This window comes from Hylobates moloch, unplaced genomic scaffold (assembly GCF_009828535.3).
Source record: "Hylobates moloch isolate HMO894 unplaced genomic scaffold, HMol_V3 SCAFFOLD_1, whole genome shotgun sequence".
In the NCBI taxonomy this organism is placed as follows: Eukaryota; Metazoa; Chordata; class Mammalia; order Primates; family Hylobatidae; genus Hylobates; species Hylobates moloch.
This window is the reverse complement of record NW_026652276.1, coordinates 59,771,861-59,786,187: the sequence shown is the minus strand read 5'-3', so window position 1 is coordinate 59,786,187 and position 14,327 is coordinate 59,771,861. Positions and strand designations below refer to the sequence as shown.

At 41.7% G+C, this 14,327-nt stretch overlaps 1 protein-coding gene across 4 annotated transcripts in view; it reads right to left on the bottom strand.

Moving 5' to 3' along the window:
- Positions 1-10,918, bottom strand: part of PDE1A (phosphodiesterase 1A) — a 465,582-nt gene extending 454,664 nt beyond the window's left edge. For all 4 annotated transcript variants that reach the window (XR_009214035.1, XM_058440471.1, XM_058440478.1 and 1 more), the window contains exon 1: positions 10,764-10,918. Coding sequence is in view for 3 of the 4 variants with exons in the window: in XM_058440471.1 (XP_058296454.1) it covers positions 10,764-10,783 (20 nt within the window). In the remaining variant the exon portion in view is untranslated. The remainder of the gene's footprint in view (positions 1-10,763) is intronic.
- Positions 10,919-14,327: the final 3,409 nt, after the last annotated feature.

Sequence of the window (14,327 nt, the reverse complement as noted above, 5' to 3'; positions counted from 1 at the left end):
GGCCAGGACAGGGCATGAGAGCTGAGGGGTCCTGGAAAGGTCCTGAGAGGTGTGGGGGAAAGGGAGTAAAGAAAGTAAAGAATACAGGGGTAGAGAGACTTTTTCCACAATGCCCACCTCATAATTTTGCCCAAAAAGTCCGCTTCTAAATTAAGAAGTGTACTTTTTCACATGTAAATAGAAATCTCTAGATGTTAACTTTATTTGAAATAATATAAGACATCCTTTGAATTATAAACTTCTCAGGCATTTTCAAGTCCCCAAGGAAAATGACTCAACCTTCAATATCTTCCCTACAACAAATGCAGATGGTGAAGCTCAGAAACAATCCTTCCACAAACAGAGACAACATAGTTTCTTTTGCATTTATCTTTGGTCATTCAGCAGTTTGGAGATTTCTCAAAAGGCACTGAGGCATTAAGAAAATCCTCTTTTCACCAAATTCCTCTGTTCTCCCATGAAACTTTTCTGTTCTTTTAGAACACTTTAAAATTTCCTTGTTTCAGCATGTTAAAGAAAAGTGAAATTCAAGCGACTAAGTCAGCCTAGTGGGTCACCAATGCAAAATAACTGCAATCTGTTTCTCAGTTTATCAGGCTCCCTAAAGACCATTGAGTCCTATGCACAGCCATAACAGCTTCATCTTCAAATGCTCAGAAACATAGCCCAGAAATTAAAATGGGAGTTTAATTTATTCCTTCTTCTGTTCAACCCTTAATCTTTTTTCCAATGCTTTGCAAGCTGATTTACTTTAAATTGCAATTATCCTAAGAAGAAAATTGTAAAGGAAAAAGAACAAGGTTCTCAACTTGGTGCAGTGGATCATGCCTGTAATCCCAGCATATTGGGAGGCCAAGGCGGAGGGATCACCTAAGGCTAGGAGTTCAAGACCAGCCTGGCCAACATGGGGAAACCCTGTCTCCACTAAAAATCCAAAAATTAGCTGGGCATGGTGGCGGGCACCTGTAATCCCAGATACTTGGGAGGCTGAGGCATGAGAATCGCTTGAATCTAGGAGATGGAGGCTGCAGTGAGCTGCACTGCACTCCAGCCTATGTGATGGAGCACAACTCTGTCTCAAAAAAAAAAAAAAAAAAGAACAAGGATCTCTGTCATTAATTCTGCTTTCACCCTCTCCCTTTCTCATTTCCCACGTTCTATACGCCCTATCAAGCTCTGCCTTTTGAGTGTGGGGGCAGGGCAGAGTAGGGGAATCCTCACCCTACCAAAGCCTCTGATGACTACTTCTTCCACTAAGCTCCTGCACCACTGATTATTTTAACCATTCATTTTATACTGAGCATGTGTATTACAGTCACTATTACTGCATGACAAATAACCACAAAACTTTGTGGCTTAAAACCACTTTACTATGCTCCTGGATTCCGTAAGTCAAGAATTAAGATAGCACACAGCTTATCTGTGCTCCTCAATGCCTGGGCTTCTGCTGGGAATTACTCATGGGTTGGAGGCTGGAGTTCTCCAGACAGCACAACTGCTGCCATCATGCTGGCTGCAGCAGAGAGACATGGCTGGGGCTTCATGTTCCATAGAGCCAGTGAGAGCCCTGCCCCTTCTGCACTGGGGCAGGAGCTCCCCAGATGTCGCTGCAACTACCCAAACCGTGGCTGCAGACTCATGCATCCTGAACTCTTGGGGGCCCAGGAAGGCCCCCCGACCCTCACAGGCTCAGAAGTGCCTGCTCCCACTGCCTGGCTTCTCCCTGCTATGGGTGCCTGCTCCCATGACTGGTGGTGGATGCTGGCTCTGCCTCAGTGGGACTTGAGCTGGGGCTGTCAACTAAAGCAGCTGCTTGAGCTCTCCATGTGGCCTGGGCTCCCTTATAGCATGGTGGCCTTAGGGTAGTCTTTTTCTTTCCTGGGCGTTCATCTGCAAAAGCAAGACAGAAGCTACAATGCTTTTTATTACCTAGGCTCCATAGCTATGCAGGCATTTCCTGTACATCTGTTGGTTACAAATGAATCATTAAATCCAATCAGATTTAAAGGAAGGGACATACATCCCACCTCTCAACGGAGTGCCAAAGAACTTGTGGATATGTTTTAAATCCACCACAATGCGTTTCTCTGGGTTATTATTTCTTATGTATGTCCTGGCTTTTAAGCTTTATATTGTTTAAACTGATAAAATTTTCAGAAATAGCAAATAAAAATACAGAATGCCCCCACTAGATTTGAATTTCAGATGAATAGAACATTCTTTTACTATTAAAAAAAATTATTTGTTGTCTATCTGTAACTTAATTTTAACTGGATGACCCAGTTAAATCCAACCCAAGCACATAGCCCTGTGCTATGGGCATCAGAGAGGTTTAATTATGCCAGTTATTGACCCAAATGTAGTATCTGATTAGATTGCTAAATAATTACATGTACCAGATCTCTAGACTCTACTCCCTCCATTGCAATCATAAAAGTAAAATCACACATTCCACCTCCAGATCTTCAGTTTGCTACTTCAACATGACAGGAAAGTCCCTTGAAGCCTGGTCTAGGAGCACAATCCTACTTTACTCCCAGGATAAAAATTAATCCTTAAGTAAAAATTTTCAGATTTTAGAGTTTCCATCATTGTTAATTAGATTTGAACACTCTACAGCAAAGTTCTCTGAGGTTTTGAAAATAAAATTGGGTAGTTTTATAAGAGCTGATTATTAAAAAATAAGTAATACTATTTCAAAATACTCCTGCTTTTTTTTTCATCATCAACACATTTCTCCTTCTGTACCAGTCTGTTGCAGAATATTCTTTTTCTGAAAGGTTTTTTTCAGGTTGCTTACTACAAAATTTTCAACAACAGAGAACCCACAGAGAGGACTCAAAATTATTGTAAGTTGTTTAGAAATCCCAAGCCTTGTTTATGCACCAAATACATAAAAGTACTATTACTGTTTTGTGGGAATTCACATTTTAATCTTCATATTTGTGTAGCTGAAAGAAAAATACTGAGTTGTCCACTTGGTTTCCTTCATGGAGAGAGCTGTTTTACTCATAAACATATCTTCAGGTTTGTTTACAAAAATTAGGTCTTTGGGGGATGGATTTAAATGACAAAGAAGAGTTTTAAAAGAAAAGTGCTCATAAAATGAAGAAACAAAATCAGAGGTTGGGCATGATTGACTTACTGAGTCAGGGTGAAAAGAAAAAAGTTCAGAAGAAGAGAAGCTAGCCCAGACATGCATTGAAATACATGTCCCCTAAAAGAAAAGATGACCACTTTTTAAAAATACATAAAATGTTAAACAACGTGTGGTAGATTGTTTGCAAGTTGGCTCAATAATTCTTCTTCCTATATCCTTTTCCTTGATTATCCCCTACCCAACACTGATTCTGGGCTGGGCCTTCAGTCTTTCCTTGATCAATGGCAAATCTGACACAGGCAGAGATTTTTTAAGTGCTCATATATTAAGAACATGTCTCTTCCTACTTTTCAGAACTTTGTGGCTGCTATCATGGTAAAAACCAAGGCTAGTCTGCTAAATAATAAAATATGGTCCAGTTGTTATGGGATCTTTGGGGTGTCACTTTTCTGGCCGGAAACCTCTGGCTGGTGGTGCCTTTGCCCACCTTTTGCTCAGGCCCAGCTTGTTCCACCCACCCGGCCAGCCTGGCAGGCTGCACTTGGATCACACTACCAGCATGGATCCCACATCTGCCAAGGGTAAGCCAGACGTGGAGCCGCAAGGGGTGTGTGAGCGATTGAGTGTAGGGTCCGGCCACTGCACACAGTCACACTGGCTGCTGCAGTGTGGCAGGCAGCCCCAGGTGCTGGCACAGGTGCCAGCTCTCTGCGAGGCTGCAGCTGGACCAGCTATACTGCAAGGAGCTTTCCCAGCTGGCACCAGGGAATGCAGCGGCGCCCAGAAGCTCAGAGATTCCAAAAGCCATAGGGCCTCAAAGAGGGAGTCATGGCCCTGAATGAGGGAGCTCCCATGTCTAGGTTCCCCAAAGGGCCTTAGCTCTTCTCTTCACCAGCAATGTGGTGAGCAAGGGGTATGTTTCCGTCCTGTGTCTGTTACAGATCTTCTAGACTTGCCATTTGGTGGGCCCCAAGTTCTTGTCTTACGACCAGGAAGAATGAGGCACACAGACAAATGGAGGGTGAGCAAGATGAAGAGGAGCTTTACTGAGCAGTAGAGTAGCTCAGAGACCTGCTGTGGGTAGCTCCTTTCTGCAGCCAGGATGTTCCAACAAGCGTTCAGCCTTCAGCAGAGAGGCGGCGGCCCTGGGGTGGGTGGTTCCTCTCTGCTGGCAGCTCATCCCATCCTCTCTGCAGCTCTTAGCAGAGCGGAGACCCTGGAGTGGGAAGCTTCTCTCTGCTGCTGGTCATTCCATCATCTGCTCATCTTTGGCTGAGCCCGGGACTTTTATGGGCCCCAGAGAGGATGAAGTCACACCAACTGGTCCATGGGCAGCCATGGGTGGGCCCAGAGAAAGCACCACAAGTTCCCACTCCACTGCGTGGGACCGGCAGCCCAGCCCCCAGCCTTCACGCCCTCCCTGGCCTAAAGGTAGGGTCTCACTGGGGACCTTCCCCCTTCCACCCAGGAATCTGCCTGCCTCCTGCTGCCATTTGTGGTGCCCAGGTTCAGCCCCAACTTTGCTCCAAGATGGGAGCAGGCACTGATAGCAGGGAGAATCCAGGCAGAGGGAGCAGGCACTGCCGAGCCTGTGAGGGCAGGGGGGCCTTCCCGGGCCCCCAAGAGTGCAAGATGCGTGAGTCTGCAGCCACGGCTCGGGCAGCTGCAGCAACACCTGGGGAGCTTCTGCTCCAATTCAGAAGGGGCAGGGCTCTCACTGGCTCCATGAAGCATGAAGCCCCAGCCATGTGTCTCTGCTGCAGCCAGCGTTATGGCAGCGGCTGTGCTGTCTGGAGTGGCCACTGCCATCAGTCATCCCTATCACCCCAGTCAACATCCAACACCAACTGGTCAAATTAAAAGTAAAACCATTCTACAATAATCAGCCCTCAGATGGACATGTAACTACTTGGTCAACCCACAAATTCAGGAACAATAATAAAACGATTGTTAGCTTAAATTTCTCAGGTGGTTTCTCATGAAGCGAAAGCTAACAGATGCAAATATCTATTATCCAATTTTAAACTGTATACTGTACTATGATACAATCTTATTTTTTTGGTCCCACATATCCAATAAAAATTTTCTAGACAATCAGCCCATGTTTGATGGTAATTTGGAAGCAGAATAAAATTGGGCAATGGCAGTAATTTAAAGATAGAATAGTGGGAGAACAGGTATGAGAAAGGAATTAATAGAGGAGAAGATAAATGGTACAACAAACAAAGAGGATAAAACAACATTAGAAACTCAGGCCAAGAATAAGCAGCTTTCGTGCAACTGAAGATATCAGAAGAGACATTGGGTTAGAGGTTGTAGCCAATTACGTTAAATGTAAGAATACAATATGAACTCAGTTGACCTAGGGAACATCTAAGAAGCTGACACTCAGGTTGCCCTAAAATACATAACACACACACACATACATACATACATACATACATACATACATACATACCAGCTTGGTGGGGGAAGCTGATATACACTCTCTCTATGTGGTCATCTTTGACATTAATTTGAAAGGCAACTTGGCCAGAATTAAAGATGAACCCAGTTCATAGAATGACAAAAATCCTGGCTATAACTTAGGTGTGTTCTTCTATTGTTCCTAGAAATTCTCTCACCTTTCCTGTCTGTAAATAATTATTTAGGAAAATATCATTAGTTTTGCTGATATTCACTCCCTAAAAATGGTATAACTGAGACCACATTGATTACTACTGGAGGTTAGCACAGAAGAGGTGAGTTGAACTTTTCTGTTTTTTGTTTTTGTTTTTGGAGATGGAGTCTCATTCTTTCGCCCAGGCTGGAATGCAGTGGCGCCATCTCATTTCACTGCAACCTCCACCTCCCAGGTTCAAGCAATTCTCCCTGCCTCAGCCTCTTGAGTAGCTTGGATTACAGGCACCTGCCACCACGCCCCAGCTAATTTTGGTATTTTTTAGTAGAGACAGGGTTTTGCCATGTTGGCCAGGCTGGTCTTGAACTCCTGACCTCAGGTGATCTGCCCACTTTGGCCTCCCAAAGTGAGTTGAAGTTTATTAATAGTTGCAGAAGGCAGGTAAGAAGCTCAAGTAAAATGCAGACTGTGAGAGCGCAAAATAGAAAGTTAATTCTTTGGATGTTTACATTGAAGTTTTAGTTTGCTCAACAAGATGTGGTATTAAGCTAAATTCCTTTTTTAAAAAAAAGAACTCAGGTCAACAAGAAACATTATCAAAAAATGTAAACTTTATACCAAGAAAGAACCAGAATATTAATAAATAATTTTAAAATTGCAGCAATTTAAACTCCTATAATTTCATAGAGTGATGTTTAGATTCCTCTTTCACTCTGAAATATCTCAACCTACTAATACTTCATTGGGTTAAAAGTAAACCCTTTTATAAAAGTGATATTTTATAAAATATATACTATTCCTAGAAATTTAGTTTTTAAAAAAATTTCATACACTTTTCCTAAAGTATACACGACTAGAACTATACAGGAAGTATTTACAAATTATGAAGATCTTACTGGAATACAAAAGAATAAGAGTTTTAATTATATCTGAAAGTAATTATAATGAAATGTAAATAAAATTTTATTTTAATTTTTCATTTAGGATAATTCGTAGTTAATTTGTAGTGTCTGTGCACTAAAATAGATATTCCATTTACATACAGCAGTGCTTAGATAACCAGTCTAATTATTTGAGAGTTATCAGCACTTTAAGCCATTCCTAAACTAGCAATATAAATTTAATACATTACACAAAACATTTCAAGAGGAAATTTGCTATTTCTTGAACACTTCTTAGAATACTAACCGAATGATCTTAATTTTAAACATGCTGTCAATCATTATAATCACAGAAGACAGTCATATTCAGAGAAAAGGAAAAAAGTACTTCCCATGAAGAACTACTTAAAATGACAAAAGTAATCATTCGCTCAGTCCAAGGATATGGAGAATACAGTGGAAAGTTTATCGAAAAAGACAATCAATGAAAGAAGTTATAGGTTTTCAGAAATCAAAGTTTTCAAAAGATAGTCTATAGGTATTTTATTATTATCCCTAAGCATGCTACTACTGATTAATTTTAATTTCTGCATTTCTTGCTAATTGATGAGGAAAATGCATGCTGTATATATAAAACAGCCAATCCTGGTAAGAATTCACAGCATTCTAAGAAATTTAACCCAAGACAGTTTTGAAAGCCAGGTTATATTGGTTTTTTAAGTGTTTCATGATTGTTACTCTTTTTTTTTACTCATAACGATTTACCAAGTATTTAGTATTATATGTCAGGTACTCTCAAAGAGTTTTTTCCACTCTAATGAAGAGAATAGAAACGTGAACCAAACAAAGATATTTTCTTTCTAATGTTTCTTACAGTGTGACTTAGTGTCCAGCTTCAGAACCACTTCATCAGTCTCCGGGTGGGGGCCTGAGGGGAGTGGATTTTTTTTTTTAATCATGTTCCTTGGTGGATATTTTTCCTCGCTAAGATTCTAAAACCACTCACCTAAAACTGAGAGCATTTGACCTTAACAATTCATTTCAAGCCCGTCTCCGCCCTGGGCCCTGCCCTGGTCCAATTAGGCCTACCGATGACAAGAGGCCCCTCCAATGCAGAAGGTGACCTCAAGCCCAACCTGTCTGTGGTACTACCCATCAGGGCTGCTAATCAAGTATTTCTGGTGCTTTCCTCTTCCTACACTACCTGTTCCCGCACAGCTAGTTGTGACCCTGTGATTAGTAGTGGCATATGAGATGTAAACAGAAGTCATTCCTGGCAGAGGTGTCATTCCAGCCAGAGGCTTTAAAAGCTAAAGCATTTCCATATCGTTTTCTAAATTCCTTCATAACTGTGGAAACACAGGGATGGATTCTCCCTCAGTCCTTGAGTAAGGACAATGTGGAGCACATCTCCAACTGATGGCCTCGTGAAATATGGGTAAGAAATAAACCTGGTTTTTAAGTCATTAAGACATTTAAGTTTGCTTGTTTCCACTACCCGGATGGCTACATAACCACACCAGCTACATGAAGTACAAAAAGTCATCAATCCATTGATCCAGAGTAAAGGGAGAACTTTCAAACCTCTCTGTTATCCCCTCCTAAATTTCACCCAAGCATCATAGTCAAATTGTGTCCCTGAGTATTCCACAAATCCAGAGCTGCTCACCAAGGGTGGAGTAAAAAGAGAGGAAGGAGTATCTTTGAACTAAATGTTAATGTGAACTGTACTTGTGATGGGAATTACATTTTAGAACCAAAATTCCAATTAAACACACCTGCACATACACATACCAGAACGTCTCAACGATGTCACATCTTCCAGCTCTCATATTTTTTTAATGCTTCCAAGGCCTATCTGATTTTCAGACTTATCTCCTGTGACTTTCTCAATAGGATATCATGCCATTACTGTCACTTAATGACATTTGACTTTATTACAATGACTGTGGAAGATAGGTATGAAATATAACTCTATAGCACTGTCGCAGAAAGAATAAATTACTCCCCAAGGTATGTATGTATGTATGTATGTATGTATGTAGTTATTTATTTATTTTTGAGATGGAGTCTCGCCCTATTGCCCAGGCTGGAATGCAATGGCGCAATCTCAGCTCACTGCAACCTCTGCCTCCCGGGTTCAAGTGACTCTCCTGCCTCAACCTCCCGAGTAGCCGGGATTACAGGCATATGCCACCATGCCTGGCTAACTTTTTGTATCTTTAGTAGAGACGGGGTTTCACCATGTTGGCCAGGTGGTCTCGAACTCCTGACCTCGTGATCCGCCCGCCTTGGCCTCCCAAAATGCTGGGATTACAGGTGTGAGCCACTGTGCCCGGCCTCCCAAGGTATTTATATAATGAAAATTCAAACCCAGTTTTTTTCACTCATTCAATTATTTAACAAATATTTATAGCTACTGAGGATACAGCAATGAACAAAACAGACAAAAATCCATGCCCTGTGGAGGTTATAATGTAGAAAAAGAAGACAAGAAATAAACGAATAAGCTTACCATATAACATACCAGCAGGTCATAAATACCATGAAATTAGTAAAATAAAAATTGTATATCTAAGTTTTCAGAGTGAAAGTGTCTTGCTTTTCTAAATAGAGTGGAAAAGGAAAGTATTCATGAGAAAATGGCACTGAAGGAATGGAAGGCCACATACTGACAGCAGAGGGGAAGGTTTTCAGGAAAAGGGAAGAGCAAGTACAAAGGTGTCACCAAAATGCCAGTGATTCAGTCCAGGTCCTGCTGCTCACTGTACAGAAAGCCTGTCACTGAGACAATAAGCATTGCCAGAGAAGAAGGCGCTGCAGCTGAGGAGACGGGAGACCAGTCTCAAATCCATCTCCCTGATGGTCTAGAATTAAGAGTTTAAATGGCAGAAAAGAAATGTAACTATATGCAGGAAAAAAAAAATAGGATTTAGGGATGAGTAAGAAAGAGGAATTGGTCAACCAGAAGCAGGTGGTTAGTTGGGCAATTATGATGGGTGTTGGGTCTAGTGTCTCATCGTCCAGATGTGGTGATCTGGTAAGTTTCAGTTCCTTGATACTAGTTGGGAGGCCTGATGGTTGGTTTTCTGAGAAAGCAACTCACATAAGATAATTGTAACTTTCTCAAGTTTTAAGATTGGGAGGGCCAATTTCTATGTTTATTCAAAATAAACCATAAATAACAGTTCTATAGGACAATTGGGCCGGTTTCAAAGGCAGGAAAGCCAAAGTATGCCTGGATTGTTCGAGGAACAGCACTTTAAGTACACTTAAAATGAGTGCATTTCACTATACAGTTGTCTCTCGTTATAGTGGGTGATTGGTTCCAGAACCCCCGCGTATACCAAAATTCACGCAAACTCAAGGCCCCAGGTCAGAACTGCAGAACCTAGATACATGTGAATAGTCAACCCTCCCTATACTGGAGTTTCACATCAATGAATACTGTATTTTCCATCCACATTTGGTTGAAAAAAGTTTATGTACGAGACCCATGAAGTTCAAACCCATGTTGTTCAGGGGTCAACTGCATGTAAATTTACTTTTATGTAAATAAAGCTGATGTTTTTAAAATAAAATAAAATAAAAGGTTCATATTACAGGATGAGTTCTTATAGAAGCAGATTCTAACAAGCACTTTACAGCACATGATGTTACTTAGGAAGTGACCTTGGGAACAGCACCTATGGAAGGGGGAGGAACTAAGTGGGAGTGAATAAAGGGAGAAGGCACATTGGGACTTCAGGCCAAAATACAGCCTCTGCAGACTCCATGAGGACTAACAAGACCCTTCAGAGTTATCGTACATTTGGCAAAAATGACCAGGCATTTATACCTCCACTTGTATCAGTCACTCAGCATGGGCTGAGTCCTGGGAAGGGGGCATTGGGACTAAGAAAACAATACCCCCAAAAGAAGCCTTCAAAAACAGCCTGAGAAGCAAGAGCTTCCTTCGACCTTCTCCTGCCCTCCTGTCTCTCAGTCCCATTCTCCCTTGAGGCTAGCCATAGAAACTAGAATCCCTCTTCTCCAAGAGGGGTGGGGTTGTGGGGTTATAGAAATCAGGACCCCTTTTCCCTGAAAACCTAAAAATACTATTGTAACTTTTCTGCCACTTTTCTGTTGGAAAAACTTACCATAAAGAAATTATCTGACCTACCTTGTTTGACTGTAGGTCATGATGAGAGGTGACAGCAAGCTGGCAGCGCTCGCAGCCCTCTCTCGCTCTCGGTGCCTCCTCGGCCTTGGCCCCCACCCTGGCTTCAGCCCGCAGCTGCACTGTGGGAGCCCCTTTCTAGGCTGGCCAAGGCCGGAGCTGGCTCCCTCAGCTTGGGAGGAGGTGCGCAGGCAGAGGCGCCGGCGGCAACCGGGGCTGCGCCCGGCGCTTGCGGGCCAGCGCGAGTTCCGGGTGGGCGTGGACTCCGCAGCCCAGCACTCGGAGCGGCGCCGCACCGAGCAGTGAGGGGCTTAGCACCTGGGCCAGCAGCTGCTGTGCTCAATTTCTCGCCGATCCTTAGCTCCCTCCCCACATGGCAGGGCTCGGGACCTGCAGCCCGCCATGCCTCAGCCTCCGCCGTGGGCTCCTGCGCCGCCATAGCCTCCCGGACGAGCGCTGCCCCCTGCTCCAGGGCGCCCAGTCCCATCGACCGCGCAAGGGCTGAGTGCGGCCGCAGGGCGCGGGACTGGCAGGCAGCTCCACCTGCGCCTCCACCTGCGCCTCCACCTGCGCCTCCACTTCACTGCTTGAAGTAGCAGATTTCAGAACCCTGGGATTCATAGACTCTTAGAAAAGTATGCAATTTTAACCTTCTGCCTTAACTTACGACCTAAAATAATCCCAGAAAAACTGTCTTACTGGTAAAGATTCCAAAGATGGTGCTTTTACAGCATCCTTTAGTAATTATTTAAACATTTAACAATTTATATTGCCAGGAAATATACATTGAAGAAAGAATGAAGAAAAAAGAAAAAAAAAACATGTCTATTTGAAAGCAAAAGAATTGCAAAGCACAAAAATAAGCAAATAAAGAACAATAATATTTGAAACTGATGACCGGCTTTAAATAAAAAAGTTGAATATAAGTAAATGAAGATGTTTGCTCAAATAACTACTCTTCCCAAAAGAAGAACAGCTAGGCCAGCTGCTTCAACACCTTCCCTGCCCTGCTGACAAAATCTCAATCTCAACACTGAACTCTGTCAAACCAACAGCTCCATTTTTCCCAGGTGCCCTAATCAGATGACAAAGTGTCAACTCAAATATACTTTGCAGCACAAAGGACTCCAGCCCAGTACTAATTTCATCCAAAACAAATATACACAATATTTTAATATTCAGAAAAATCTACAAATTAATCTGTCAAAATAATTTCTTTTATAGGAATTTTATATTCTTAATGAACATAATATTTAACAATTCAGTCGTTGTGAATCATGTATTAAAGGCTAATCAGGTTGCTTAGACAAAGATATCAATTTCACAGGTATTCAAGACAAAAAAAGGTCTGAGTGAAGGAATTTCATGGATTGAAATAACTTTTCATAGACTATTGTGCAGAAACAGATTGGAGTCAAAAATGAACATTCTCTAATACCTAATTCTCATATACCCAGCATGTTTATTCTTCCAGTATGTAAGTTCTCATTACACAAATGCATCAGTAGAAATTTATTTGGGTTTGAGCACCCTAGGCTATGACACTGAAATCTTCTGTTTCTGCAATTAAGTGATATTCAAGTTTGAAAACAGGAAAAAACAATGACAACAAAAAACACCTTGTATCATAAAGGCCACACGTATTTCACTCCAATGTATATGTAAATTAATTATCTTGCAAGGCAAGAATGAAAATGGCTTTCACTATACACTATTTTTCTTTTTCATTGAGGCCTCTATAAAGATGGGGAAAAGCAAAAAAGTAGGCGCATGATATTTTCTGTTCCTGTTTGCCAAAATGTCAACTGACTTATACAAAAACAAAGCAGGACCTGGCCGGGCACAGTGGCTCACGCCTGTAATCCCAGAACTTTGGGAGGCCGAGGCGGGTGAATCACGAGGTCAGGAGATCAAGAACATCCTGGCTAACATGGTGAAACCCCGTCTCTACTAAAAATACAAAAAAATTAGCCAGGCGTGGTGATGGGCACCGGTAGTCCCAGCTACTTCGGAGGCTGAGGCAGGAGAATCGCGTGAACCCAGGAGGCAGAGCTTGCAGTTGGCCGAGATCGCTCCACTGCACTCCAGCCTGGGCGATAGAGCGAGACTCCATCTCAAAAAAAAAAAAAAAAAAAAAAAAATCATTAAATAATGTTTTCATATACTTTGTTTTTATACAGGGTTCCATTGAATGGTACGGTGGTAAGGTCTTAGTCAATAAAGGATCAACTATCTTCAGTTATTAAGATATTTTGAATGCATAAATACACTATGGTTTCGAATCCTAACTTCAACACTTATTAGCTGTTCATTTTGAGAAATTATTTAACCATGAGTTTCCCGAACTGTTTGCCAAGGTATTCCAAGGAGTGCCATGGGGTATTTTAGGTTTTCAAGAGCAACACAGTGATACTCAACATCTTTTCAATACAGTGCAAACAGGGTCAATGTTAGATCATGCCACACTCCTTTCAATGATGGCATATTTTTGCAAAGCTGGGTTTTCAGAAATTAGTATGATAAGCAAGTGCCACCTCAAATTCAATGTAAAACATGAAACTGGGGTGGAGGTATCCCATCTGATGTAAAGTTTGCAAAGCTGTGCAGTGCCCAAAAGGCACGTACATCCTGTTAGTAATTGTGGTTAAGAATGAAGTAAAAATAAACTTAGCTTCAATTTATGTATATTTTATTTTCCAATGGCTACTAAGTTGTTGGAACCTACACACTTATTAAGGTTTTAGAACTAATAACTTAGTCAGGGAAACTATTAGGAATACCTTTAGGCAGAGTGGTGTGAAAAATTACTGAGATGCTAAGAACATTGTGTACTGAAAATGTTTGGGAACCTAAGACTATCCCTCTGAGAGACATTTTCTTTATCTGTAAAATGAACATAATAGCTATTTCATAGAGCTATTGTGAGACTCAGAGTTTATAATGAATGGAAAACTGTCTTAATATAAAGACCATATAAACTCTATAAATTTTAATTATCTTTTCAAGTGACTTAGCTTTTCAGTTTTGAATATTATTATATGAAAACATTTTTCTTTGCTACATTTATGTAAGTTCTCACTTTATTACATAATATTTAAAGTAACCTGGCATATCTATTTTTTTTTTTTTGAGACAGAGTCTCACTCTGTCTTACCCAGGTTGGAGTGCAGTGGTGCGATCTCAGCTCACTGCAGCCTCCGCCTCCTGGGTTCAAGCAACTCTCCTGTCTCAGCCTCCTGAGTAGCTGGGACTACAGGCATGTGCCACCACACCCAGCCAATTTTGTATTTTTAGTAGAGACAGGATTTCACCATGTTGGCCAGGCTGGTCTCGAACTCCTGACATCAAATCATCCACCTGCCTTGGCCTCCCAAAGTGCTGGGATTACAGGCGTGAGCCACTGTGCCCAGCCTATCTATTGCTATTATACCTGAGGAGATGTTTACAATTCTTATCCCAAACCATAGCATGAAACAAAAATGATTTATGAATTATCAAACATAAAGTAAAATATGTCCCGTATAGTTTTAATATTGATGATACTTTTAGAATAATTCCTATACACTC